This window comes from Aythya fuligula, chromosome 6 (genome assembly GCF_009819795.1).
Source record: "Aythya fuligula isolate bAytFul2 chromosome 6, bAytFul2.pri, whole genome shotgun sequence".
NCBI classification, from domain to species: Eukaryota; Metazoa; Chordata; class Aves; order Anseriformes; family Anatidae; genus Aythya; species Aythya fuligula.
The window spans coordinates 16,175,218-16,201,208 of NC_045564.1; the positions used below are offsets into that span (position 1 = coordinate 16,175,218).

General features: G+C 36.4%; 1 protein-coding gene across 1 annotated transcript in view; it reads right to left on the reverse strand.

The window, feature by feature from the left end:
* Positions 1-710: 710 nt before the first annotated feature.
* AGPS (alkylglycerone phosphate synthase) overlaps positions 711-25,991 on the reverse strand; it is a 50,897-nt gene continuing 25,616 nt past the window's right edge. The window contains exons 9-20 of the mRNA XM_032189866.1: positions 24,907-25,032; positions 22,905-23,013; positions 22,292-22,419; positions 19,599-19,650; positions 17,200-17,276; positions 15,197-15,309; positions 13,381-13,450; positions 12,278-12,339; positions 10,410-10,499; positions 9,837-9,936; positions 9,058-9,115; positions 711-1,001 (exon numbers count right to left, since the gene is read on the reverse strand). Coding sequence (XP_032045757.1) covers positions 880-1,001; positions 9,058-9,115; positions 9,837-9,936; positions 10,410-10,499; positions 12,278-12,339; positions 13,381-13,450; positions 15,197-15,309; positions 17,200-17,276; positions 19,599-19,650; positions 22,292-22,419; positions 22,905-23,013; positions 24,907-25,032 — 1,107 coding nt within the window. The 3' untranslated portion in view covers positions 711-879. The remainder of the gene's footprint in view (positions 1,002-9,057; positions 9,116-9,836; positions 9,937-10,409; positions 10,500-12,277; positions 12,340-13,380; positions 13,451-15,196; positions 15,310-17,199; positions 17,277-19,598; positions 19,651-22,291; positions 22,420-22,904; positions 23,014-24,906; positions 25,033-25,991) is intronic.

Genomic DNA, 25,991 nt, shown 5'->3' on the forward strand with positions numbered 1-25,991 from the left:
TGCTGGGCAGTTTCACTTGAAAAGCCAAAATTATTATTATTATTTTTTTTACTGAAAAAGATATTTTGCATCTCTGCAAAACAAACAAAAACAGAAGCAAACCCATACACACTAGGACTGTAGTACAGATGAAAGCAAAGTTTTGTAACAAACCTGTTTTCAACATACAGTGAGAAATGTCCTTTGTACAAAACTTATAGTGACTAACCTACGATTAATTTAAGATTATCCCAGCAATGCAAATACAACTCAGAACAGCTCAATTGTTTATGATTTTCCAATAATATTAAGGTGGGAAACTATTGAGTTTTCAGAAGTGTTTTGACTTGCATTGTGTTTTTTTTGATCAAAATCTACATTTGTGCTTTAAGTTTTTGCTGGTTACAGGTCTGTTACATACCTAATCCTTCAGCACAGAGACGTACTCCTTGGTGTAATCTCATCTGTCTCCTAGCAGCTTTCCTGTAGCAAGAGGCTGGGCTGAGCAGCTGCTTCTGTAGAAAACACTGTTGTCAGTCTTTGTTCTTGCAGGGGATGCTTTAGTAAGAAACCGCTGGCTGTATCCAGCATTGAAAATACCATCAGCTGTGTTGCCTAAACCAAACTTGGAAAACCAAATTTGCATTTCCTGGTTGGTAACATACTTTGTGCCCACCGGGTTGTTTAAGAGTTTAAGACCATTGTAAGTAAAAATCCATAAACATTAACAGTGATGTTTACACTTTATTGGGGGGAAGGGGGTGGCAAAATCAGTGTAAGATACTAGTTTTAAAGTTTAGGCTATGTTATATTTGATTACTGGGATATCAGTACAATGAAAGTTGCGGAATTTCAACAGTAATTTTGAAGAAGTTTTAGTACATCATATTGTGCAGGGTTTTATAAAAGATTCTTGTTTCCAAAGATGTTATTGGGGTCCACATATTCTTTAACAGATCTCAGCATTCCCAGGCCAACATCAGAGATGCTCTCCTTCATCCAGCGCTTCCGCAATTTGCCTACTGGAAAAACAAAAACAAAGCGTTTCAATATATGGCAGGATTCTAGGAGCCAATCAATCTTGTGACCATGAATGAATAAACACTGTGTGATAAATGCTTTTATTCAAAAATGAGAAATGTTTTGCTTTATTTGATTTATTGAGCCCACCAGACTATCAAGCTCATTAAGCTCAGCATACTCCCAGAGGAAGACTGTGTTCCACACTGTCTACTTTCTTTAGAAACTATGAAATTTAGATGAAGCTTAGGCTGAAATTACATGTTCTATTAAAATAGCAACTTGGCAGTAAGTCTTGAAAAGCTACCAAACTAATCTTTTGAAGTAGAAAACCAAAGATGAGATTGCTAAAAAGAAGAACCCTCATGCCTCTCAACTGCTTTAAAGTAAGAATGTTCTCAAAAATCAGGAACAACCTTAAAACAGCATTGGTTTAAATAATCAAAATTTATTTTCTGAAGAGAAGGCCTAAAGTCTAGTTTTCAGACAACAGAATATCTTATTTTATTCCAAAACTTCTACACGGGCTGGCACTTGCACATGCTATCACACAAAAGCTTACTTTCCATGTTAAAAATGTATATTCACAACAAACAGCAATTATAAAGCAAAGCTGAAGCACTAGCCATTTAAGAACTCATTTCACTAAATTCCCACAATAGTTCTGTTAAATGGCCAAGTGTTCATATACTAATTAACCAAGTCATCAACTCTGATTTAACAGATCATGCAAAATAAAGGCCATTCTTTCATTAAACACAGTATAGCATTTAGCTTGTCAGCCTAAACCACAATCCATTTGTCAGTATGATGTGATATAGTAAAGGTTTGAGAGGCAGATGCTTTAAGAATATCTGAAGCTAAATTCAAGCCATCTTTTGTGCCCTGTTCTCAGGGTAACCATCAAACTGTCATCAGAATAATAAATTACAGGGACACCTCTGGAGAGCAGAGTATATTTGTTTATACCTTAAGGGATGAGCTAGTAACAATGCCAACTGAAAAAGCAAATAACGTGAGAAAGAGTGAAATTTGCAGTTTAGTAAGAAAACAACTACTACCAGCATACATGTCAAGAGCAAAGATCATAACCGAAGGACAAAAGCATTTTTCATGCAATAGGAACTGTGGCTGTATTTTGAAGCTTGGCTCAGAAAATATCCCCATCTGTAGGAAAAACACCTCTACAATTAGACTGACCAAGTTGATGCAGTTGCATTTTATCTGGGAATACTCTGATTCTAATACTACCAACACGCACAAAAAAAACCCACCACACCCATACATATACAAACAACCAGAGATAGATGGATGGGGTCTGACCATCACCTCAAGTCACTTACACTGGCTCATACACAGGCAACTGAAGAACAGTCATTACCATTCTCAACTGTTATCTGTAATATAGTTTCAGTGAATGTGTCCTGTGGTTATGGATGTAATTGTCCTGAAAAGACTGCAAACAACTGCTCCAACAAGATGGAGCACATTAGAATCACAGCAGGATGCCCAACAGCTAGCATGCCTGCCTCTTTTACACCTCCAGTAATAATGCAATTCCACAAGGAACTGAACTACTGTCTGAGCAGCACCAAACAGTCGTTGCATATTTAATGAAGTCGCTCACCAAGTGCTGGAAAACAGAAGGTGCTTGGAGTGCATCATTAGTTCTGTCAAAGTGATAATTTACACATCTATCTTGTCAAATTTTCTATGGTTTATACTTTTGCAATAATAAATCTAACATACATTTGATTAGTGAACTGGAAAGAAAAAAAAAAGCTGTACTACAGTTACCAGTGGTCCTTCACAAACATGTTCAATGAGAAGATTTTAACCCCTTGATAACAGCAGGTTGAGCCCCTGCTCCTAATATTCTTACCACTAAGATATATGTGGATTTTTCAGCTACTCCAAGTTCTTGTACCAGGGAATTAAAAAATAAGCTGAAGCAATTTGCTTTTCCAGATTTTATGTAATTGGATGGACCTGCTTAGAAAACAGACTAAATGAAAGAACAGATTTTGTGCAGATGACAGTAATACAGAGAAAAACAACATAGCTTGTTTCACTTCAGGTTCGTTCTGCCTTTTTGAATATTCTTTGTCCTCCTCCGTTGAAGGATAGATGACAGTTTAAGTAATTCTAAGAAGCAAAATCACTTAACTCCACTCTAAGCCGTGCCAGAGACGCTTTGGGCTCAAAGAAGACACAACCTCTCCAATATAAAAGGTCTCAGTTAAGCCTGATTTTTCCATGGACTAGATAAAACCTTTCAGTTTCTACCTACAGAAAGTAGACCATTTAGTTTTAAGGCCTGGATGATGCCATTTATCTAGAACTGACAGGAGACAAAATTCACATGGTTTTATATGCTACATCACCAAACGGAATTAGTAAGGTTCTCAAAGTCAGCGTAACATTGTGCAGGCACTGTAAACTGAGCATACAAGTTACTCAGCTATATACACCATTATACACACAATATTTGTTGAAGCAAACTGGCACATATAAAGTCTTACATACTTCCATCTTTTTCTTCTGAAGACACCTAATTTGGCATCTTAATTACCCAAAATGAATTATGACAAAGTTAGTTTTCAAGTTTTAAGCCTATAAAGTACTCTGTTCCTGAGGTGTGCTACACAGACAGCCACCCCATAAAACATTAATTGCTAGGAAGCCAGAAAGTGTGTTAAGTAGGCAACAGGACTGAGACAAGCCAAATTCAATGTAAAGCCTAGCTTGTATTACATAGAGTGCAAACACCCTAGCATGACAAAGAATCCACTTCAAACAAATCAAGTACCTCGGACCAGAAAAGTCAACAAGTTTGTTCAGTAGCAGCTTGAAAAAGACAGTCCACGACCTATTTTTGCAGTTAATTTTCAGGTTTTATTATCATTATGGTCCATACATGAAACAAACATGTAATCTGAAAAAAATAAATTATTGTCCAGCCCATAGCTGGTTTTATTAGAGAAGTTGTTCATGCTTTTAGGAAATAAAATGCCCCTTGGTGAAGTGAAGCCACGTACTGCTCCCATAGAAGTACTAACATTACATTCTCTGCCAAAAAATGAGTTTCCTATGTGCATGAGTTTTTAAAGAGAAGTGCATTAGATGGACAGCACATACCTGCTGGCCACAAAGGAAGCTAAAATGGGAGAAAAGCTCTACTGGCTCATAAAGGCTATGCTTGTTTGTCTTTGAAGATGCATCTGGATGGCTGCAAAAAAATCTGGCTGTGAGTGGAGCTAGCAAACAGCAGGCAGCAATCAGTTTTCTCACTTTAGGAAAATCAAGTACATGAACACACAAATGGTCTTCTAAAGGAAGTTTTAGTGTAGCTGATGGATCCCAGGAATAACTCTACCCCTCGTGCAGATGAAATTTATAGCAGTGTGTGGTCCCAGAGGAAATAGGCTCTAGGGCCATGAGCAGTGCCACTAGGCTTCCTCTGCTCCAGTCCTTCCAACTTAAAGAGGCTGTTAGTGGAAAACAATAGCTCCGCAGAAGGAGAAACAGTAACATAGGTCATAAGAAGGACGAGGCTCTTCCAGCTGTTGAATGCTCTTCCTGAAGCTGGTTGTCTCTATGGGAAGCATCTTTCCTCTCCTAGAAGTTGCTTAACAGGTTATTACTCTTCCAGAGAGAGCTCTGGAAGAGAGCTGAGAAAGGTCAGTGCATTAATCTAATACTTCAGTAGAAATGGAGTACATTGCACCAGCATACTTGGAGTATGCTACATAATTAACACTTCCCATCACTGTCCAACATCTGGCACACTTTCACACGATGCCTGAACAACTCAAGTTCTTTCAAGTTCTGTGCTGAAGAATCAGAAAGCCTTTGTGTTTATTTGGTGAAAAGGAGCACTGAAAATAACAATACCATTTAGACTTTCTACAGACTACAGAAGAAAATACAACTGATTATACTATTTCATGATAGTGTTACTTCAGGTCTGACAATTGTCAGAATTTAAGCTTCTCATTCTAATTAACAAGTAAGCTCTTAATTTATAAAATGACGGTATGGTCAGTCTCCAGAGCTTAACTTAAAGCTAAGAGGATTTTTTTCATGTGTAAAGAAAAGAAGGCTGTGTCCAATTCCACCCTCCTGCCCCCCAAGGAAGTTTTATAATTGCAGATTTTGTAGTTTGTGTGGATTACTGTGCTATACGCCTTCAGCCATGGCCTCTTAATGATACCAAAGAATTGCAATGTCAAACATGCAACTGAAGGCACATCAGTTTTACCACTTTTTTTTTCGCCTAAATTTTTCTACATAAACTGCCAGGAAATTGATAGTATACCTAAACCTGTGGAGCCTGAGCTATATTAACCTCTATTCTAGTCAATCTGTCTAGAAAGTGGAAGAAAATTAGTTCTATTATGTTAAGTATCTAAATGGAGTCATTTTGCTCAAACCCACAAACTGATAATTGTTTCCTTACGTAACCAGTTGTTAGTTAGAACATTCCCCTCAATGGAAACAATCTATTTTTATTTTTACAGAAGTGCTTAGATTGGTAATACAGAAGGAATCAAGCCCAAATCCAGATAGCTCCCTTCAGATGGCATACTCCAAAGCAAATACTATATATATATATAAATATTATCTATATAATATTTATAAACCAGTCCTACCTAGTTATTATTTCCTCAACATGTTATTTTATATGTACAAAAAAAGCATACATTTTATTAAAACAGGGATTCAAGAATGCAAGGAGTGACATCATATGAGCAGTCAGTCTTAGGACTTGCCATTAGAAAAATTGTTTACCTAAACTTAAACTTGTATCTACATTAGGTTGTCATTTCTAATGCTGCATTGAAAATGCTGAGTTTTAGGTGCTAACTGACTCTAGCAACCTGTACATACAGGACTTTCAAGTCTAAGGACGCTCATTGGCCAGAAAAATAAAAGGATTAAAGCTGTGTTCAAAGACGTACATAATCACTTCCTAAGTGCATGGCATAGTAAAGGCAAGGTGAAAACCACAGTCAAGACTGTAAAAACTTATGTGGGAAAAGAAAATAAGAAATGATACAACTTATACATCTAATACCTTTCAAAAATGTTTTAGTTAATGGCATATTATGCCATAGCATTGGCTAAAAGAGACAAAGAAAGCATAAGAAACCACTTCAAAGTCACATTAAAAACTCCTTTAAAACCTGTAAAAAAAAATTCAGCAGTTTGTTCACAAAAAAATAGCAAGAAACAGACCTGCAACATTTAGACAAGATTGCTGGGATCGTGAAAAATCTGATAACCTGCTCTACAAGGGATCAATTCCTGATGCACTGGAGTATGGCTAAGTTCCCCCAGCATAAGAAATGTTTGCTTGGTCAGCTACTTATTTTGGGTGCATTTTTATAGCAACGCACGCGCCTTAGATTGCTCATAAATGCAAGTTCTGTACATTACATAATCCAGAAACACTAAGTGGAAAAAAACCAATTCTGACATTTAGTGATTAGATGTAAATATTTGAAAGTCAAGAGTGAGGAAGTTAATCAAGTCATTGTTTCTTTTTTGAAAAGAAAAAGGTCATTTTTAAATTGCAGCATAATAGAAATAATATTCAGATATTATCCAGAAGTCTGGATTCTCCACCCCAAAATACAGGTTATTGTTATATTGAAAGGGCAAGTTCATTACACTAATGTGTATGTCTGGCTTCACTAGAATGACTTGTGTCCCTAAGATGCTTGCTTTAAGAGGCTGGTATGGATACACTTCTGCGATTTCTTTACAGGAATGTTCTTCCACTTACATATTGCGAAGTGTGATCTGAAGTGTAATCCATTAACAAATTGCAGTTATGCTTCTTTTAAGTTTTAAACCTCAAAAGGTATCATGGAGGGGATCAGGAAATACTCTCAGAGCATTGCTAACTGAGTCCTGCCTAGAAGCTAGGATATTTTTCATTAGCTTGGGGGAGGAGGGGAAGAGAAGAGCTATTGGGATTAATTTTCTGAAGTTAATCCTTATAAAATTAAGAGCATCACTATTTTAGTTTTCATTACACAACAGCTACCATGGGTATCCTGCAGTTAGTACTTTTCCAGATGTAAAGTAATTTAGAGCTTTACACATCTCAAGCTGTCATATATGACCACTTCTTCACTCAGAGTGGATGAAGATTGACTTAAGCAGGCTTTGTATTTCCTATAGCCTCAAGTCCCAGACTACATCTGTTTTCTTTGATACACAAAACCAGAGTTAAAATAGCTCCATTTATCACAGCATGATTGTAGGCAGACAAACCAGCCTGTCTGTTTCCAGATAGTGAAAACAACTATTATTAATCACAATTACAAGACAAATACTAAAAGAAATTGCACCACTATTTTCTTTTACCCCACACAATAGACTGGCCTTAGCAGTGCTAGGAATGACAAGGCCTGAAGGTCAGTAAATAAAATTGATACCATTAGGCTAATTTTCAGCAGCACATATACAAAGAACAGGGTAAAAAATGGATCTTGTGTATCATACACCGTCTTGCACTGCCAGACAAAAGACACTTAAAGCAGAAAATATTTATCAAGAATTAGGCAGTCATGTATCCAACACAAGTATGAGAAGTCTGATAGAAACCAAATTTTCTGAATCTGTGGAGCCAAAAAGTAAGTATGTAAGTGTGTGAAAATGCTACAGAAGTATTTTTTTTGTTGTTGCTCGACATGCTGTAAACAAGATTTCATATGGTGAGGGCAAATACATCCAATCGTGACAAGCTACAGCTGCTTCTGAGTTAACGGATGAAATGCTAGTCACAGTAAATCATGGCTGCCACAGCAGGAGAGAGCACACTAGTAGATCATGAGGGCAATTCCACATCCATGTGTGAGAACTGACCAGTCCACCAGAATAACATTAAAAAAATCAGTGGACAATAAAAGCATATTAGAAAAAATATTGAAACCATTTCCACTCATGTTATCACTTATCTACATGTCTTCCAATATCCTGATATTGCTGAAGCAGACAATTGCAATTTCTATCACAAAGATGTATGCCTGAACACAGACCTAGATTTAAGTTTCAAGCCCAGGAAATCAGCAACATGTTTTAAAACATTGCTCCTACAAAATTTTGATTTAAATTTTACACCATTAGAATTCTTCCCTCTGCTCTTATTTCTGTGGTCAGGCAATGCCAAGACAGTTGAGAGAAGAAATGTATTTTAAACTGAATAATTTGAAGAAGTTAGCTACACAAATCAAACCAAATTTAAAACAAATCTTCCTGACACTTGAGTTTATATCATTATATAGGGCACATGCAATCAAAATTATTAGGCTACCTGAATATGTGGAAGAAACCTATTTAAATTATCAGGGTAACACTTATACATGGCATTGGTTCTTAACATTATTATTGGTTCTTAACATTTAACTATTTAAAGTGCAAAAATAGTTTGCAAAGAGACTAACTTATGACAAATTGTTTCCAAACCACAAGAGAAGAAACCAAATAATCAGAAGTTAGCAGACAGGAAGACAGTACTGTCAATACTTGCATAACATCGATTATGCAACAGATAGTAACCTACAACATAGTCCAGTTAAAGTCTCCAACTCTTTTAGGCAGATACTTTCACTAAATGCTCTGGAAATAGGGCTACCAGTGTTCATCTAGCCATAGGGGACATTAAATTGCTTCTCTTAGAATTATGAAACTGGTATTCTAGTCTACACAAGTGAATGTGCCTTTGTTTGCACAAGGTTCAGTAGAAGCTTATTACTACCGTTTCAGGTTCTCAGACAGTCTTTAGACTTCATATCAAAGGTTGGCATTCATATATATACACCATATTGTGTGACTGGACATCAAGCAAACTGGGTCTAGTGACATTTCCCCTAAAAGTCTTTTAAAGGAATAGAAAGTTCCTTGAAAGACTTACAAAATATTTTTCCAGTAATTTCAATTCATATCTGTGAAATATTTTTCAAAATTCTATTGAAAAGTGTTTGATGTACTCATGAATATTTACCAGTATAGAAAAAATTAACATTAGACTGAGAACAAGAACAATACCTCCATGATGATGTGACAAACTTCCTCCATTGGCAAGTATTTCTTCTCTAGCAGCCCTCTAGATGTGAAAGATAAGGTATTCAACATTAAATGCACAAGACATTTGGTTTTAGTGAAATGCTTGCTATGGTACTCATTTGAACAGGTATATGAAAAAATTCAGAAACATTTAGGGTACACACTAAAGGTGAACACTTTAGTTTAAGTCTGCATATATTAATATAAGTAGGGATTTTCAAAACAAATATTACTAAAACCAAGACATTTCAAAGCACATCTGTTAGAATAAAGCTATTTTTCCAGAATGGAATCACTTTCCCCTTGCCAAAATGAAAATAATCTAGTGGGCTGGGGAGCTCATCCAGAAGACGGGTATGTGCCTACTGAAAAGAAACCTAAAAAAGAGAAAAGTTTGAAAACAAAAATCCCCAGTGTGACTGAAGTTTTTTATTCAGGCTAGAGTTTAGACCAAGATTTTCAAGATTTTGGGGTCACAACTGACTACTCTGCTGCGTGTAAAGCTTTTGGCAGAAAGCAAAATTTAAATTTTTATGTTGATGAAGAAATATTCAAATACTTTCAAGCTAAAACACTCATCTTGCAGTCTTTCTACTACTTGGTGCACTGTTGAGGTGTACCTAACTAATGATCAAAGCTTTATTAACAGACTTTTGTGATCTTTCCTGCAAAATTCTGTTAACTTGGCCAAAGGGTCTGGCATATGCTAGAGAACATCAGCTTCAACCCTCCCCCTTAACTGTTGTTCTCGTATACATTACCTCAATTTCTTCATAGACATGAATAGGATCACTAATTCCTCTGTAGTTAAAGGCAAAGTAGAAGTAGACACATGCACCCGCATCGTAAGTCTGTGTGACCCTGTTGAAGAGAACTGTATTACAAACAAAACTTTATGGTATTAATCCAACCCCTATGTCTTACTACACAATCCATAATGTTACTCATTTTATTTTAAAAGGTAGCTTTTTTTGTTTGTTTGTTTTAAGAGTTTTGTTTCCTTTTTGCTCCTACCTCATAGGAGCAAATCTGAATCAAGGCTATCACTTTCAAAGAGCTGAAGCTCTTAAATTAATCCTGGTTTGCTTGTAGGCACCAGAGAGTAAAGTGTAAGTGTCAAGACTAATAAAGTGCCACTATTCCCTTGAAATAAGTACTCTTATATGTAACCTACTTGCAGGTTAAAGAGAAAGGTCACGATCAGTAGTGTTTCTACTATCACTAATAGATGCACTTTAAAATATCTAAGTAGCAAGTTTAACAACTTCTTCTGTAGTTCTGTTACTAATAAAAGATCCAGAAAAAGTGAATATTTAAGTTGTTGAATAGCTTACCTGCAGGTGGAAAAGGGAGCAAACTGAACACCCTTCTCTTTGCATTCTCTTACTATCCTTTCCTTTACATTCCTACAGAGGTCTAAAACTCTGCAAAGAAAGCACATTAAAATATAAAATCTTAATACATGATTTTATACCACTTCCTAAAGAAAAATGTAACTTCAACATTGGTAAACCTTATACCTTTAAAAAAAAATCTAACAAAAAGAAAACTGCCGCATTCTAAAACTAGTTTTAACCACTTCATATTTTATTCTAAGAATAAAGCAGTCCTCCATCAAGACTTCACCAGCATACCGCTCCTGAATAGCGAATCTACTCTGAAGTACAGCAAGGAATGAAGGCTCTTTTCCATAAGGAATAGAAGGCAAAAAGAATTCAGCAGGAAATACAGGTTGCCCATTTCTTTCTTTATTTCTCAGCAAATAGCCTCAAACGTAGCTCACAAACACAATAACCCATAGTAGAAAGCTTGCAAATTGTAAGACCTTGTATACTTGGCTAACACCATAGCTTTAATATGTTGCAAGGCAAGAACTAGAGACTCCAGCTATACTCTGCCAGCTTGAAACATTATAGTCTTAATATGGTAGTGAGCCATTAAAGCTTGTCATAAGCCATATTTATTTTGCTTTTAGTGATTTGTCTTTCCCTCCCCACCTCAGTAGACCTGCCAGGTACATTCAAAGCACTAGAGCAATTTAAAGAAAGCATTTTTCAAATTGCTATTTCTTTAGTATTGTATTCTCCCACAAAGGTCTGCAACACTACCCATCCTGTGCAGTTCAGATTTTTAAACATTTATTGCAGATTTAAAGCTACTTTTCCAGCTGACAGGAGTAATATATATGAGAAATTTATCCGTTTAGTAGATGAGCAAGTCAAGCTAAATATTTTATTCAAGTATCTTCAACCAGTCAGGCAGAGTAACTGACTGATTTGTGGAAAACTGCATAGCTCTTATGAGTCAAAGTAGAAAAAAGTTTTGAAAGCAGTTGCTTTGGTAAGCACAATTTAAGAAAAGCATTTGAAATTTTTTACAAAAAAACTCATTCTCTCAGGTAAAACCAAAATAAACTGGTAACTAACCAGTTAACATACTTCAAGATCTATAAAGCTAAACCAAAATAAACAGCAATTTTGCTTTAAAAATCAACCTCTTCAAATCTCTCCCACCCACTGGCTTACCAGCTTACATCACACTTTCCATAAATTCTACTTTACATCAAAAAATGTCAAGTTTAACTTAAAATCAGTTCAGATCCTGGTTTAAGAGGTTTCTGGCTTACCAAATGGACAGAAGCGACCAAAATCATTTTCTATGTTAAATTTTGCTATGGTCAAGAGTTTCTCAGCTACAGGTAACAGATAAAGTAACTTTTGCTCAGGATTAAGATATTTATACCAAGTTTATCTTTTTTGTTCTTTCATTTCCCTGCATTTCTGGGTTGAAAAACAACTTTTAAACATATCTAAATATTCTTGTGAGCTTCATTATAAACTTTTCTGCTTGAAATACACTGCTGATCCCATACATGCGGCTGCTTACCCCACAATACTGCTATTGAAACCATTACCCGACTTAGAAAGCTGGGCAATTTCAAGTCCTGGATTTGTTACAGTAAGTTAACCTAAACAAAAATATTACTGAATGCTTTCCTACATTGTATTTAGAAAACTGAGACATAATTTACCAGCAGCTTTAGCAAAAGCACAGCTGCAAGATTTGAGGCACATCAGGGAGCCTCTAATACACATAAGGCCTAAATTAAATTAAGTTTCCTCATGAGCAAGCATGAGTTAGGAATAATTTGAATGAAATCAGGTACAAGGTTTTAAGCAACTCTGAAGAATAGTCAGTTTACCTATCCCAAGGAACAGATGTCTCAAATGATTCTCCTATTACATAGTAATCCAGGCCCAGGTCCTAATAAATACAGAAAGGAAATTATCAGTAACATTCAGCACCAACATCTGGGATTCCAGTGTAGGCTACACAGCTAGCAGTTGAGCAACTTGAGATAGAACTGAATGAGAACAACACAGAAAGACGATTTAGTAAAAACAGCCATCTGTCCTAGTGACATTAGTTTATAGTTATGGATGTAGAGCAGATCTTCCAAGACACAGACAACAAACATTTTGATGTCATGGCTATAAGAAGACAGCTTGCCAGAGTGTCAGTACACTTGCACTAATCAAATATTTGCACCACTAGCATCAATCCAAGGGCTGCACTGTTCTAACCAGCAACATAACTAAATTTCAAATAAATATTTTCTATTAAGTTCTAGGTATGAAGAAAAAAGACAAGAAATAGTCTGCCCATTTTACCTATAGCCTGCTGAAATAAAAAGAAATTAAGAGCCTGCTGAAATAAAAAGAAATTAAGTGATTTGTCCCAAACTATACAAGCCAAGTAAAAAGTAGCACTCAGGATATATATAGCATTCCGAAAAAATCTCTTAAATCCACTAAGACTGAAGTTCATAAAAACAGCTGCAGCAGTTCAGACTAAGATCCATTTGTCCTGGAATTCTGATTCAAACCATGACCATAAGTGTATGTCCAAAGAGAAAGAACTGAGAGTATGTGCATATTTTGAGTATTCTCCCAGGCTCAGATTACTTTCAACCTGTAGATTTTTAAGTCTGATCTGGTTTATTTAGCTGCTGCCAGTAGATCCTCCTTCAAACTCGTTTTTTTTCTAACCTGTATCGGTAACTATTTTCTTAAGTGTTCAAATTAATGCTTTTAAGGTATTTTGCCGACAAAATTCTATGACATGGAAAAGATACAATCCTCTGGTGACAAGTTTAAGAGATCATTCAAGGCAACCTAAATACAGAATTCAGAGAGGATCTTCAAAAAGACATGTTTGGGTGTGTTTGTTTGTTTGTTTTGCGTTTTTTTTTTTATTATTATTAAATTAATATAAGTTTCAGCAGGAAGGCAAGAGGTGACCTACCCGAATGTAAGCAATGACAAATGTCAGCATATATCCTCTCTGTCCATTATCTTCTCCAGCTGCCAAGCCACTGCAATTAAAGAATTTAATTAAACTTTCCAGCAGAGTATACACAGGTTTCCAAAAATAATTAGAAAAAAAATATACTTTGATTATAAAAAAATATGTGCAAGTTTAGCTGTTTCTAAATTGTGTTACAATAGCCAATAGTCATAGCATCTCTGTAAATAAAATCATGTTTTCCACACTTTGAGATGTTCATAAAGAAGAAAGTTGGGCAGAACAAGAAACAAATCAGTGAAAAAAGTCAATTCTCATAGGAATAACTTCGTAGTTTAGTCATTCACTAGGCAACATCCTCCAGACTGTTCCTTTCTACCAGCTCAGCTAAGATGTCAAAACTAAGCTGAGGCCTTCAAACATCACAAAAAAACACAAAGGAAACAGACATAGTACATCCCAGATGTTCCTGTAAATGAACGTTTGTTCAAACTGTTTCTAAGTGCATGTTGGATTTGTGCACCTGTGTTCTTACATAATAGCAAGACTACTGGCTTAAGATCCCAAAAGTTTGTGTGATGGGTGGATGAAAAGGATTGAGCCCTAAAAACAAAAAGGAAGCCCTATTTTCACTAACCTACCAAATTAAGAGCATTATGAAAGTCTTTTTCGTTTGCTTTTAAGTACTGGCTTTTTAGAACAAGAAAGGGCAGTATATCTAAACTGTCTTCCTAGAAGTTCCTAGGAATCTGACATGCAGGGACATCCAGACAACTTTAAGGAAGATAAAACATTTGCCTTTTAGACACAAAACTAGAAAGTTAAACCATTAAACAACTAATAGTCTGAAATAGTGTAGCACAGACAGCACCCTCTAACAAGCCTTTAACAGCCAAATTTCCATCCCTTACCAGTACTTTGTCTTGAATTACCCAAATACAAGAGAACTTGTAGTTGAAGCCTCTTCTTGCACACATTAAAACTGAAGTGCCCTTTAAAATGAAGGGCAATGTTTTGTCACTGAAAGGTGACAAAACAGGCTCACATTTCATGTGAGGAAGCAAGCTGCTCACGTGAAATCCCATTTTTTTTAAAGTGGAAAATTCAAAGCACAAATTTCAGAAGTTATAGCCTTGAATTGGATTTGACATATTTTTGAGAAGCTGAGACTAATACAAGCAATAACTTTCTTAAAAAGAAAATCGTGCATTTTTGATATATCACCTTTAATGATAGTTTTCATCACTGTTGTAATCAAAGCAGATAAGCAGAAACTCAGCCTACTGCTACAGCGAAGTATTTTCTATTCCTTTGTAAGAACAGAAAACAGCCTGTAGGACACAGAAAATCAGCACATTCCTGTAACTACATGAATGCGTCTTTTAAACAAGCTTTGTGTATTCATTTGCTCACATCAGCCATGCAAAGACTTAAGTCCTAATACCCTTATGATTTTGTCTTTCTATCCTCCATTTAAAAATATATAATCTAGTTGTGCAAAGCATATAGCCTCCAGGCCCGTAAGCAATTACAAGGGGTAGTTTCCATTCTAGTAACATCAATTCTGTACTTAGTCAAATACTCATTTTGATGTAGTATATAGACAGCTGAAGTTTTTCTTTAAAGCTACCTATTAAGAATTAACACAAGACTTATTTATCAAAGTGAACACTCAGTACCTCATCAATTATTCCCACTTCAAACTAGTAAATTGAGAACAGATCTACACAGTAATTGCAACAAAAATGGTAACCTTGTTTTCTCCTGGACAGTTAACTCTCAGTTTCATGTGAAAAAAAATCTTTGAAAAGCATACCCAAACTTGGTGGCAATGTCATAGACTTGTTTTTCATGCTGAAGAACCTTCTCTCTGTCACCCTCGAAGAGCAAGGTAGCTACACACAGTATGTTGGGATCAAATCCTTTAAACTGCAAAGAAAAAATCATTGCATTATGTCATAGCTTTCGTGGTAGAATGCAATCAACAAGTTTTTGCTTTTCAAATACACAGTGTACCCTCTGGTTGGTAGGTGTAACTAAGAGGAAAGACTAGGGAAAAACATCTTTCAAAAAATCACCCTAAAAGCAAGTAAGTTTTTTCTTTACAGGACAAATATTTACAAGCCCACTGAAGTAATCTGTCACATTTTTTTCCTCCTGTCAAAAAAAAAAAAGGCAAGATAGACAACAGCTGTCTATCTACTCCTGAAGAAAGAACAGCTCATAAATGATTTGAGCAGTAAGGAGACATTTATATTCTATCAACTATTCCTTTATTAAAGCATGCGGATGACCATGACAACAACGTCACTGCTCTCAAAACAGTTGTATTAGTGGTGTACCACAGAAAATCTCTAAGCTTGGGCAAGTCCTACTGAGTGAAAATAACTTTTAAACTCATGGCAGGGAGCATAGCCCAGTGAAAATTAGAAAACAAAAGTTGTAACAGTAATGTAGTCAGAATGCCTGTTTGGCTTTCTTTCAGTAAAAAGTTGAAAAAGCAAGAGCCAAATTTGGAGGTGACACTAGTTAAAAGCATCCAAGTTAGAATTTCTAAAAATGATCCTACCACCCCAGGAAAACACCATGAACACAAATATGAAACTACACATCTTCCTAGGCAAAGAATCTGTCTCATTCATTAGTCCTACAAAGCCAGCATAGCTAACATAATTAGAAAGAAATACTGCTACTACAGTGATAAACTCAAATCCCAGGAACAGAAGTCTATTAAAATGCCATTCACTGTCCTTTCTCATTCTAGAACTATTTGTATTTGATCTAGAGTGAATCCTTCCTTCTGTTCTACTGTCTCGACTGTAATGCTCAGGAAGCACCTTACAGTTCTCTTGAAGAGGCACCAGAGGAACTAGCTACAGCATGATCTGGTAAACACAAACAATACCTAAAGCATTTGTTTATCAGTGAGGAGTCGCCAGCAATATGAAGGAATAAACCGGAAAGACTCTGTCCCTATTCTTGTAAGTGGTATCTGTTAAACAACTCTTCCATTCAATAAAAAGAATAGTGTTAGTCTAATGCGTTCTGTATTCTGATGTTTACTTTTCTTTAAGCTTAACTTAAAGTACTAGAGCCAACGTAATCAATGGTATATTCAAGCAAGAAACCAAGACACATGACAGAATCTTCATATGGCAAGAGATCTCAGAGGTTGCCACTATCCATGAGTCACAACATGAATTAGGAGGAGCAATTCATAGATGAAGTGAATACGTGAAAATTTGAGTACCTTGGTCCCAGTACACCTGCCATATCAATCTCACAGTCATTAAAAATGCTTTCTCTACTCCCAGCTGGGAGTATCACTGTGCTATATAGTACTATATAATACTGTACCCAACTGGGAGAATCTCTGAAGTGCAAGTTGCTTACACACATCAGGAGACTGAGCCCTAGCTCCAGATGTGTCACCAGCTTGGAGCCTCTGTCAGTATTACATAGCATTTCTCTCATTTCTTGAAATGTTCTTTTCTACTTGCAGAGCTGGAAGGACTGGAATTGCAGTGGACTGTAAGCTGGCTAAATTGGTTCCAGTCTCGCTCTGTCACTGCCTTACTGTTAAGGCAAGACACACTAACCTCATCTACACATGTGAAAGGTGAAAACATCTGTGAGAATCTCTCATGGAGTAACTCCTCAAACAGAATATTATTTTGGATTAAACCACCCTGAGATTCTCTAACTAATCCTACAATCTGTTAGACAAACTCAGAGCTGCATGAGACGAAATACCCACAGTCTTGAATTCTAAGGATAGCATGCAAAGTTCCAAGCAGTATTAAACCCTAAAACAGTTACCTTTGTGATGTAGAATTTTTTCAGTCCATCCAAAAATGATGTAAAAATGGAAGCAACTTGTGGTTTAAGAGCATGACCTTTGGCAAGAAGTAGAAAAAAATGTGTTAAGATTATCAGTGCTCTTAAAATCCTAACTTCAAGGAACCAAAAAAAATAGCTTGACACATAAAATTGCAAGAATTATTTGGAGCACTATCATAATCAAAGGGACCTTTCTCTTTAGAAGATTTGGGAAAACGTTTTTTTATTAATTTTTGAGAGGCATACATACAACTGCGCACAAATATTCCATTTGACACTTTAATTAAGGCTGTCGTAGCTTAGATCTTCACAAGTATATTGCACATGGAAAATTTTGAAAGAACACTTCATTAGTTTTATACTATAAAACTAAGCAAAACCACTGACCTTTTTAAAGTTATGCCAAAACCACTGAAACCAATAGCCAAAAAATGGTGCAAGTTAAAGAGTTAAGCAGTTTTTTCCTTAATGGTTATGTCACTTGCACAAAATTTTCTACATAAAGCTAGTAATTGCTTCCTTAATCACATACGGAGAACTAAAATTACCAGGATATATAAATGGTGTCTTGGAGTCTGTTAAATTAACATCTCTGCCTCAGGACTGGATTTAATTGAGATGAAAGCCTTTTACTGTTTGTTCCATTGTTTTCAGTCACAAGCAACTTCTGAACTCCCATTACTGCTTCATTTTTACAGTCTTGCATCTGGCCTACACGCTGTGAGCCCAATTCATAAAAAAAGTTATGCACCATTTACACGATACTTCCTTCTAAAATACTTCACGAAGTATTTCCTCCTGAATAAAGCATGAACTTCAGTAATTCATTTGCCTCCTTCCCTCTTCTGTAAAGAGGTACTCTCCTTGCAGATATGAGAAAACGCCAAGGAATAGGCCTCCAAGTACACTTAAGTGAGGATACAAAAGCAGCAGATAACACAAGGACATTAATTTATTAAACCACAATCTGTAAAAACTAGTGGAGTTAAGCCTACTTAAGAAAACCACAAGAAAAACTCCTCTTTTTCACCTTTTGCAGATGATTGTATAAGCTGCAACATCAGATCAAAGCCAAAGAAAAGATCTACTTATCTAGGGTTGGATTTAAAGCTTATAATTGGTCAAGTTTTCTCCCAAATAAAAATAAAGAACTGCATCTGCCTTCTGTTGTACACGTTTGTGAGAGAGTACAACACAGTGATGACCAAAGCAAGATGCAATGCTTGCTGGGCTCTCAGGTGTTAGAGATACTAACTTAGTTCAAAAAACAAAGCTCAGCTTTCTCATCTCCAGATTAATGCCATTTAAAGTCAAGATTCATTACTGAGGCTTCTTCTTTCAAAACCAGGTATCAGATTCTGACTTGTTCTTGTAGTATTAACATATAGGTTTTCAAGGTCAATCACAATTCATTTTTTCATCTTCTGTGAATAATCAAAATCGCATGGTCTTAGCAAGTGCTTCGAGTCCTATGAAGTACTAGTTGTGTGTTGTGCAACTTTAGGTTCTCTTGAAGAGTGCCCTGAGCCAGAAACACATCTCTTGCCAAGTTTTCTACCCGTTTAAAATGACAGCTTCCATAAGAAGGGTTCAAAATGATGATTTTTCATGTCTGACGTTGTCCTATTTACGTAATGTCTAGGTTTAGTAATACTCCAGTAGCTTTTACTGACTTTCTATACTTTCTATATTAAAAAATAAAAAAGCCCAACAGCTTAATTCTGTTTGCATACAGTTATGGTATTTACCACGTCTGAACTTTTTTAAAACAAAGCCAGACAGCTCATTTTTGACGTGTCATGCCTCACCCCACCCAAAACAATCACTACCACAGTAGAATATTTTCAAAATAAACTGCTACTTCTCAGGAATCTGTACACAGACTGTGATGCTCTTAGGAAATTTACATCAACCAATTTACCTTCAAAGTAAGATGCCTGCATTCCGAATCTCCCCTGCACTCTGATACCTGACTACTTGTTAATATTCTTCACAACCAAATGTTTCAAGGACTATATTTACAAAACTATCATTTCCACGCCTTCAATAGCAAAAGAGAGGCAGTGCCTCCAGTTTTTCAAAATTCCCAGAAGACTACATGCTGTTAAATGGAAAGGTTGCAAAAAATCTTATACATCTATATGCAGAGCAAAGCTCTTTACTGACTATTGTAGTTGACAGCGTTTTTCCAGAGGCAAAGACAGATTTCTGTTTCTGAAAGTACGTATTACAGTACTACCTGGAATTTGAACGTAGGGATCGTTGCCTTTGTTGTCTGGTTTTGAGCAAAAGAATTCCCAGATGATACAAACTTCAAATACTAAGATAATCAAAGCTCTTGGGAACAGGTATCCATCTGAGAAAATCTACCTACTTACCAAACTGGAACTGTGCATTGTCAACAAGGCGAATTGATGCAGGAGCACATCTCTTGGAGGCAGAGTTAGGGGCGTTGGAGGAAGGAAGAATAAAAGATTTATGAACAGGTATGCCAAAAATCATGACAGTGACATTTTCATTTAAAAAGAGCATAGAAGAAGCAAACTTAACATCAGAGACCTATGGCCATTATCATCATTGAAAATTGGTGATGATAAACTTGTTTTCATTTGAGAAGCAACATCTATTAGGCATGTCTAAACATATCGCATAGAGAATTTTCAGTTTACACTCAAGGCAACACAGGCACAGTCCCATGATCTTTAACCTTCAAGTACTGAATGTTTTTCTATAAAGTAGCCATATTGCCATAATGCACTAAAGATACCATATTTGATAAGAGTATTGAGCTTAAAAATCCATTGAAAAGAGACTAACTGTTGTGCCTTAGCCCCAGTATGCAGTTAAGTACCACACAGCTGCTCACTCACTTTCCTCCAGTGGGGTGGAGGAAGAGAACCAGAAAGGCAGAAGTGAGAAAACTTACAGGTTGAGATAAAGGCAGATGAACAGGTAAAAGGGAAAAAAATAAAAATGAAAACAAGTAATGCAAAAGCAATTACTCACCACCAACCAACCAATGCCCAGCTAGTTCCCAAGCAATGGTAACTCCTGAGAAAATTCCCTCAGCTTTATTGCTGAGCTTGACATCATTTGGTATGGAATCTTTCTTTGGTTGATTTGGTCCAACCATACCAGTTGCATTACCTACAAACTTTTTGCCCACCCCCTAACTACTAGGGGAACAGAGTAGTAAATGTAGAAAGCCTCGTCACTGCATAAACACTGTTCAGCAACAGATAAAACCTTAGCGTGTATCACTGTTTTGGTCACAAATCCAAACAGAGCATCATATGGGCTGCTACGATGAAAATAACCACCCAGACCTGGTACACTAACATTCTGTCATCAGATCACAATTAAAATCCATGCCTGGGTCCAATCTAGTCTATGCACTACACAGAAGTCTGAAAAACAGTAAGAATAGCTGTCTTCTGCTAAGCAAGCTTCTAGGTCATACATATGCTTATAACATGCCATCTATGATGGCTGTGTCCAGTCATGTAGTGAAATATATAGCTAGAGGAATACGACAAAGCATGGATTTTAGGCTAGCCTCAACCTAATCACAAAGATATAGAAGTATTCCTCTATCACTTAATCTGATGCATGTTCACCCTCTATTACATTGATGATGTACATTTTGTCACACAACAGGAAAAAGGGCAGAAGGAAAAAATAAAATAATATCTCACCAGGCAGGTTGACAGAAAAAGGCTGAATGAGTGGTTCTAATGACAGCAACCCAGTATACAACCTGCAGGTAGCTTTTTCTTACATAAAAATAGAGTAATAAATACAAAAAATAGCTTTTCTGTTAGAGATCTTTGTAATTGCTAAAAAGATTGATGTGAGCAGCACCAAAAGAAAAGAATAAGTAGTTCAGGCTTTAGAAAGCAGTGAAACAGAAGTAGCAACAGAAGCTTAGAAATGGAACAATGTAAGCGGCTAATATTGTGGTTTTTTTTTCCTCTTCTAAACCCATAGTTAGGGAATAGACACTAGTTCCCTAATTGACTTAAAATGTTGATCAGCCATTCAATTAAGCATTCCCAAACAGTCTGCTTAGATACCTTTAATAGGAAGAACAAGCACTAGCAGTAGAAGCATGTGACAGAAGAACTGGCAAGTGCTGCTGACTAGCATATACATGTCATTCACATACCGGTTTGAACATCTGGCTTGGAACATTAAGTCATTAATTTAGACCCATCACTGGAAAAATGTAAAGCTGTATTTAGTTTGGCATTAATTAAAACATTTCTGAAATTACTTCCCCAATTCAGGATATACAGTCCTCCTTTCACAGAAGTGATTTGGTATGTTTTGCACAGTGCCAAGGAAAGTTAGCCTAGGATGATAAAGAAAGAAGCTAGCCAGTGTAAGATTTGCTTGGAAGCAGAGCCATCAGGAAAAACATTACAATTTGTATACCCGTGTCCAAGTTCTGTTACTTGAAATCCACTTCCCTGTTGTCTGATCATGCTACTCAGAAGGCTCTACCTAAATACTAAGACATAAGTACAATTCCACCTTAAAACATCCAGCTCACCCAAAATACATTTCTGTGCTTCAGGTACGTGCTTTTCTACCCACTGCAAACATAGGTCACATCCTTCCACTGCATGACTTTTGTTCCTTTTCACTTTAGAACCATGAATTCAACTGTCCTTTACTTGTATGCTGCAACTGAATTCCTCTAAATGCTGGTCACTTTCTACATAGCCTTAAATGACTCTCAGGATAAAACTCTCCTTTGAAGGAGATAAAGAGCCAAAATCTCTGTGCTGAGATATGCTAACAACTCCCACTTTTTTTTAAAAGAAGCCATCAGAAGGCATATCCACAATTTGGCTAAGAATGCCAAGCAAATGATGGTCATGATCAATCATCCATCGCATCATTTCCAAAAGCCTCATTGGCCATATATACTTATGAGGTTCATATCCTCTTAACTCCTTTCCAGTAATTGATAATTAAGACTAGAGCATCAGCATACTCCTAGCCCTAGATCCTGGACTAGGTTAGAACCAGCATTCTTGCATGAATTCAGCATAAAGCTTCTCCTTACCTGCTTTGCCACTTCCCTCAAGCAGGCCACCCCTCGTTCAAAGTTGGGGAAGACCACAGAGCCATACTTCTGGTATTCAGGGAGTGGGCGAATCTTTATTGTAACTTCAGTGACCACTCCCAACGTTCCTTCAGAAAAAAAAGGAAAACTCAGTAGTAAAGTCCTGCAAGATAGAATTCTTGCAAATCACACAACTCAACCAGTGTTTACCATAGCGTTATAAAGTACCGTAAGTCAGAAAAATTCAAAATTTCAGTATTCAAAAAATATTCAAAAAGTATTGACAAATCCAAAATTCAAAAATTCAGTACTGCAGTCGTAAGCAATTTATTCCTGACAATTTACATGGTGAATTCTTACAAACCCCCTCTAACTCATGATGTGTACAGTAGATGTGTACAGTAACTCCACAGATCTGTTTTAAGCACTTTTCAGAGTTGCGTAACTTCAGTCCTAAAAAAAGTCTCAATGTATCATCCTAACACAAAAATTCACGCCTGCAGAATGCCACCCATAGACACACCAGAAGCGACAGCATTACATATATTCAAACCATCAAGCCATTACAGAAAATGAATTCAGATGCACTTATGTGAAGTTACTGAGTTTATACCTTCAGATCCCATAATGAAGTGATGGATATCAGGTCCTGTTGACATGCGAGGTACTTGACAGTTTTTTTCAACTATTCCTCTGGGAGTTACCATTTTTATATGAATCACCTGTTTAAACAATATACAATAACTATACATACTAGCATTAAGTACAGATTTTTCTGTATATTTATTTTCTATCAAGCATGACATGCATTTTATACAGTTCAGTTCTGCAGACTTCATACTTTCTGTAGGCAGCCCCAAAAGAACTTTCAGAATAACCTCAGGACTGTTACAAACAATTATCTCTAATGCAGCATGGTTTGCCCACACAACAGATTGCTCCAAGTTCTATGCCAAATCCAATCAATTGTTGGCCACAAGCAGACAGTACCAGTTAAGGCTGTTTTGTTTCTCAGTGTAGACAGTGCTCACCATGAATACTAGCGTTTAAATTCAGAACACGCATAATACTTCAGAGAGGAAAAAAGAGATGGCTTGCAGCAGAAGAAATGTTATTTCTTGCTTAAGTTTTGCTTTAGAACTGTTGCTTGATAAAGCTAATTTAATTTAGTCATCAGCTGATACAGAAATACTTCTACTAGGAAGAAATAAAACAGTGAAATACTCTGTCAATATTAAGTCTTCAGTAAGACTCATACATATTTAAGATTTTGTTTTTATTCTGTACTAATTTCTTTCCAAAAAAATCCTTCTTTGGTGCAGGTGAAGCTTTCAACTACAGTAAAATTACTGCATTTCAAACAGTGGCACTAAAAATTTCAGGCACATGTACCTAAGTAATTTTCATCCTGTTCTGTTCGAGAATTTTGTTATATGCATTTTATGAACTGGTGATTCTGTAACAAGTGGATTTTAGGCAGCTTATATAACACACTATTTCTAGATGTAAGATTTTCTCAGAAAGTAAACACCTCCCTAAAACTTCTCACTGTGACATCAGGAAATTCCTGAACGTTTCTGAATCAACTTTCAAACCTATTTCCTCCTAATGAAAATTTCAGAAGCTACATTTTAGTCTGAAGTTATGCTCTTGTGATAGAAAAGCCTTCTGCTTCACATCTCCCAGTCCAAGAAAAACAACACCAGACAGCAACACTTCAGGCAGTAGGGTACAGATGATACTTAACAAGTGCTAGCAGTTTTAGTTCAACAAGACCTACTGAATAAAAACTACTTATTTGCTGCCAAGCTCATTCGCTGATAGTCAAGTGTTTGTTCTGTGCACAGAACAGACGTGTTTGTGAACTACAAGATGATGAAAAAGCCTGAGGTGATAAAGATACAACTCAAGAAAGTGTGCTGCAGGAAAGGGAAGGGAGAAATAGCTAAGAAAGGGCTATTATGAGAAGAGCTAGAAGTTCAAAGCAAGGAGGCAGGATTTGACTTCGGTATACTCACTAAAAAGTATGTTTTTAATTCAAAATGCTTTAGGAAACAATTTACCTGGGTTAATATGAAGATGAACCATTTTAATGCTTAAAACAGATTTAAGAGTAGAATAATGCCATTCCCAGTCCCTTGCTTCCTTCCTCATTGCCCCCATATACTGCGCAGTGGGATTACAATTCACTGTTGTGTGCACACAGGATCAATTAGATCAGTGTGCTGGTTTGAAGAAAAACAATCTACAAGCCTATGGAAGTGGGAAGGCAGATCAAACTAGCTTGCTGTCAACATGTAGTGATTCCACCAGACAACTTCAAGAAAGCACAACAGGTAGGAGAGAGCGTGCACCTTTTGAAACAACCCTACAAATTTAACAGAATTATTACACTGGATTAATAGAAAGCATCAAAAAAGTGGAAGAAGGCCGCAAGGACAGGATAAGACAACACAATTCCTGAAGTTAGTCAGTGAGTACCAAAATGAAAACTGTATCACTTGTTAACAGACTTGCAGTTTATTCTTCCTTCTCCCTCTCACTTCATGTCATTACATAAATTAAACCACCAATCAAAAGAATAATTAATTAGAACAAGTATTAAAAATATTTACCAGATCTTCAATGTTTCCATAGATGTTTTTTTTCATGCCTGATGCTCGTGTTGCTACCCATCCTCCTAGTGAACTGAACTCCATGGAGTCTGGTTCATGGCCTGTACAGAAGCCACTTTCACCAAGCTAAAGAAAGTAAAAATACGTTCTACAGAGCTTGCATTAGCTTAATATTGAATATTTTAGGTTTATTTTATTTAAAAAAGCAAATATCCTGATAACACACACAATTATTCTGGCACAAATTTTGCATTTCATTTATATATCAAAGACAAATTGATTCTGCTTCTCCTGTGTATATGTTGTGCTATATATCAACCTATAATACTCCTCCCCCATATTTTAAAACTAAGACCTCTATTGTTTGTAAGAAGGTGAGAATTCAGATACATACAGAAAAAAATTATAACTAAGTAACTGCCAACTTTGCACAAATGCTGCCAATAAATAAGGCACTTAATCTCTTGTTCTTTCCATTCTAATGTGATATGCAGCAGGTCTGCAGAAAATGTGAGCAAATTGCCTGTACTTAATTCTCTCAAGGAGTGATGTGTTTTAATATACAGCCATCTGGTTGGGCTTCCTGTATGCAATGCTGTCAACTATTTGTGAGGCAGATCATGCATTCCTGTACATTAAGTAGTCACTTGTTTCTCATTTTTCTGTATTAGCTTGGCTTTGCCATCTGCACAGCACCTGAGGTTGATTGGATGCCCTTCGAATTGCAATACCAAAGCTGTTGGACAGAAAGAATTAAAGACCCAGCACTTTCACGTTAAGTGATAACTGTGTTAGTGTTTGAGATGATCAATTTGCAGTGGGCAACTGAAATACCCACATCCAACTAGATACCACATAATGTGGGTTATTAACTATGTTCTGTAGCACAACGTGATTCTAACTTTAGTGACTGTTTATATCTATGTAATGGCTACGTGACTCATCTAGCTCGTGGTCCTTTCTCTTACTGGAAGAGCTTGTGACTTTAAGTGCTTCCTGATGACATTAAGGAAGTGCTGAAGCCTTGTCATACCCGCAGAGGACAAGAAATTTGCTTCACTCACAGCTTACAGATTTCTACAAGT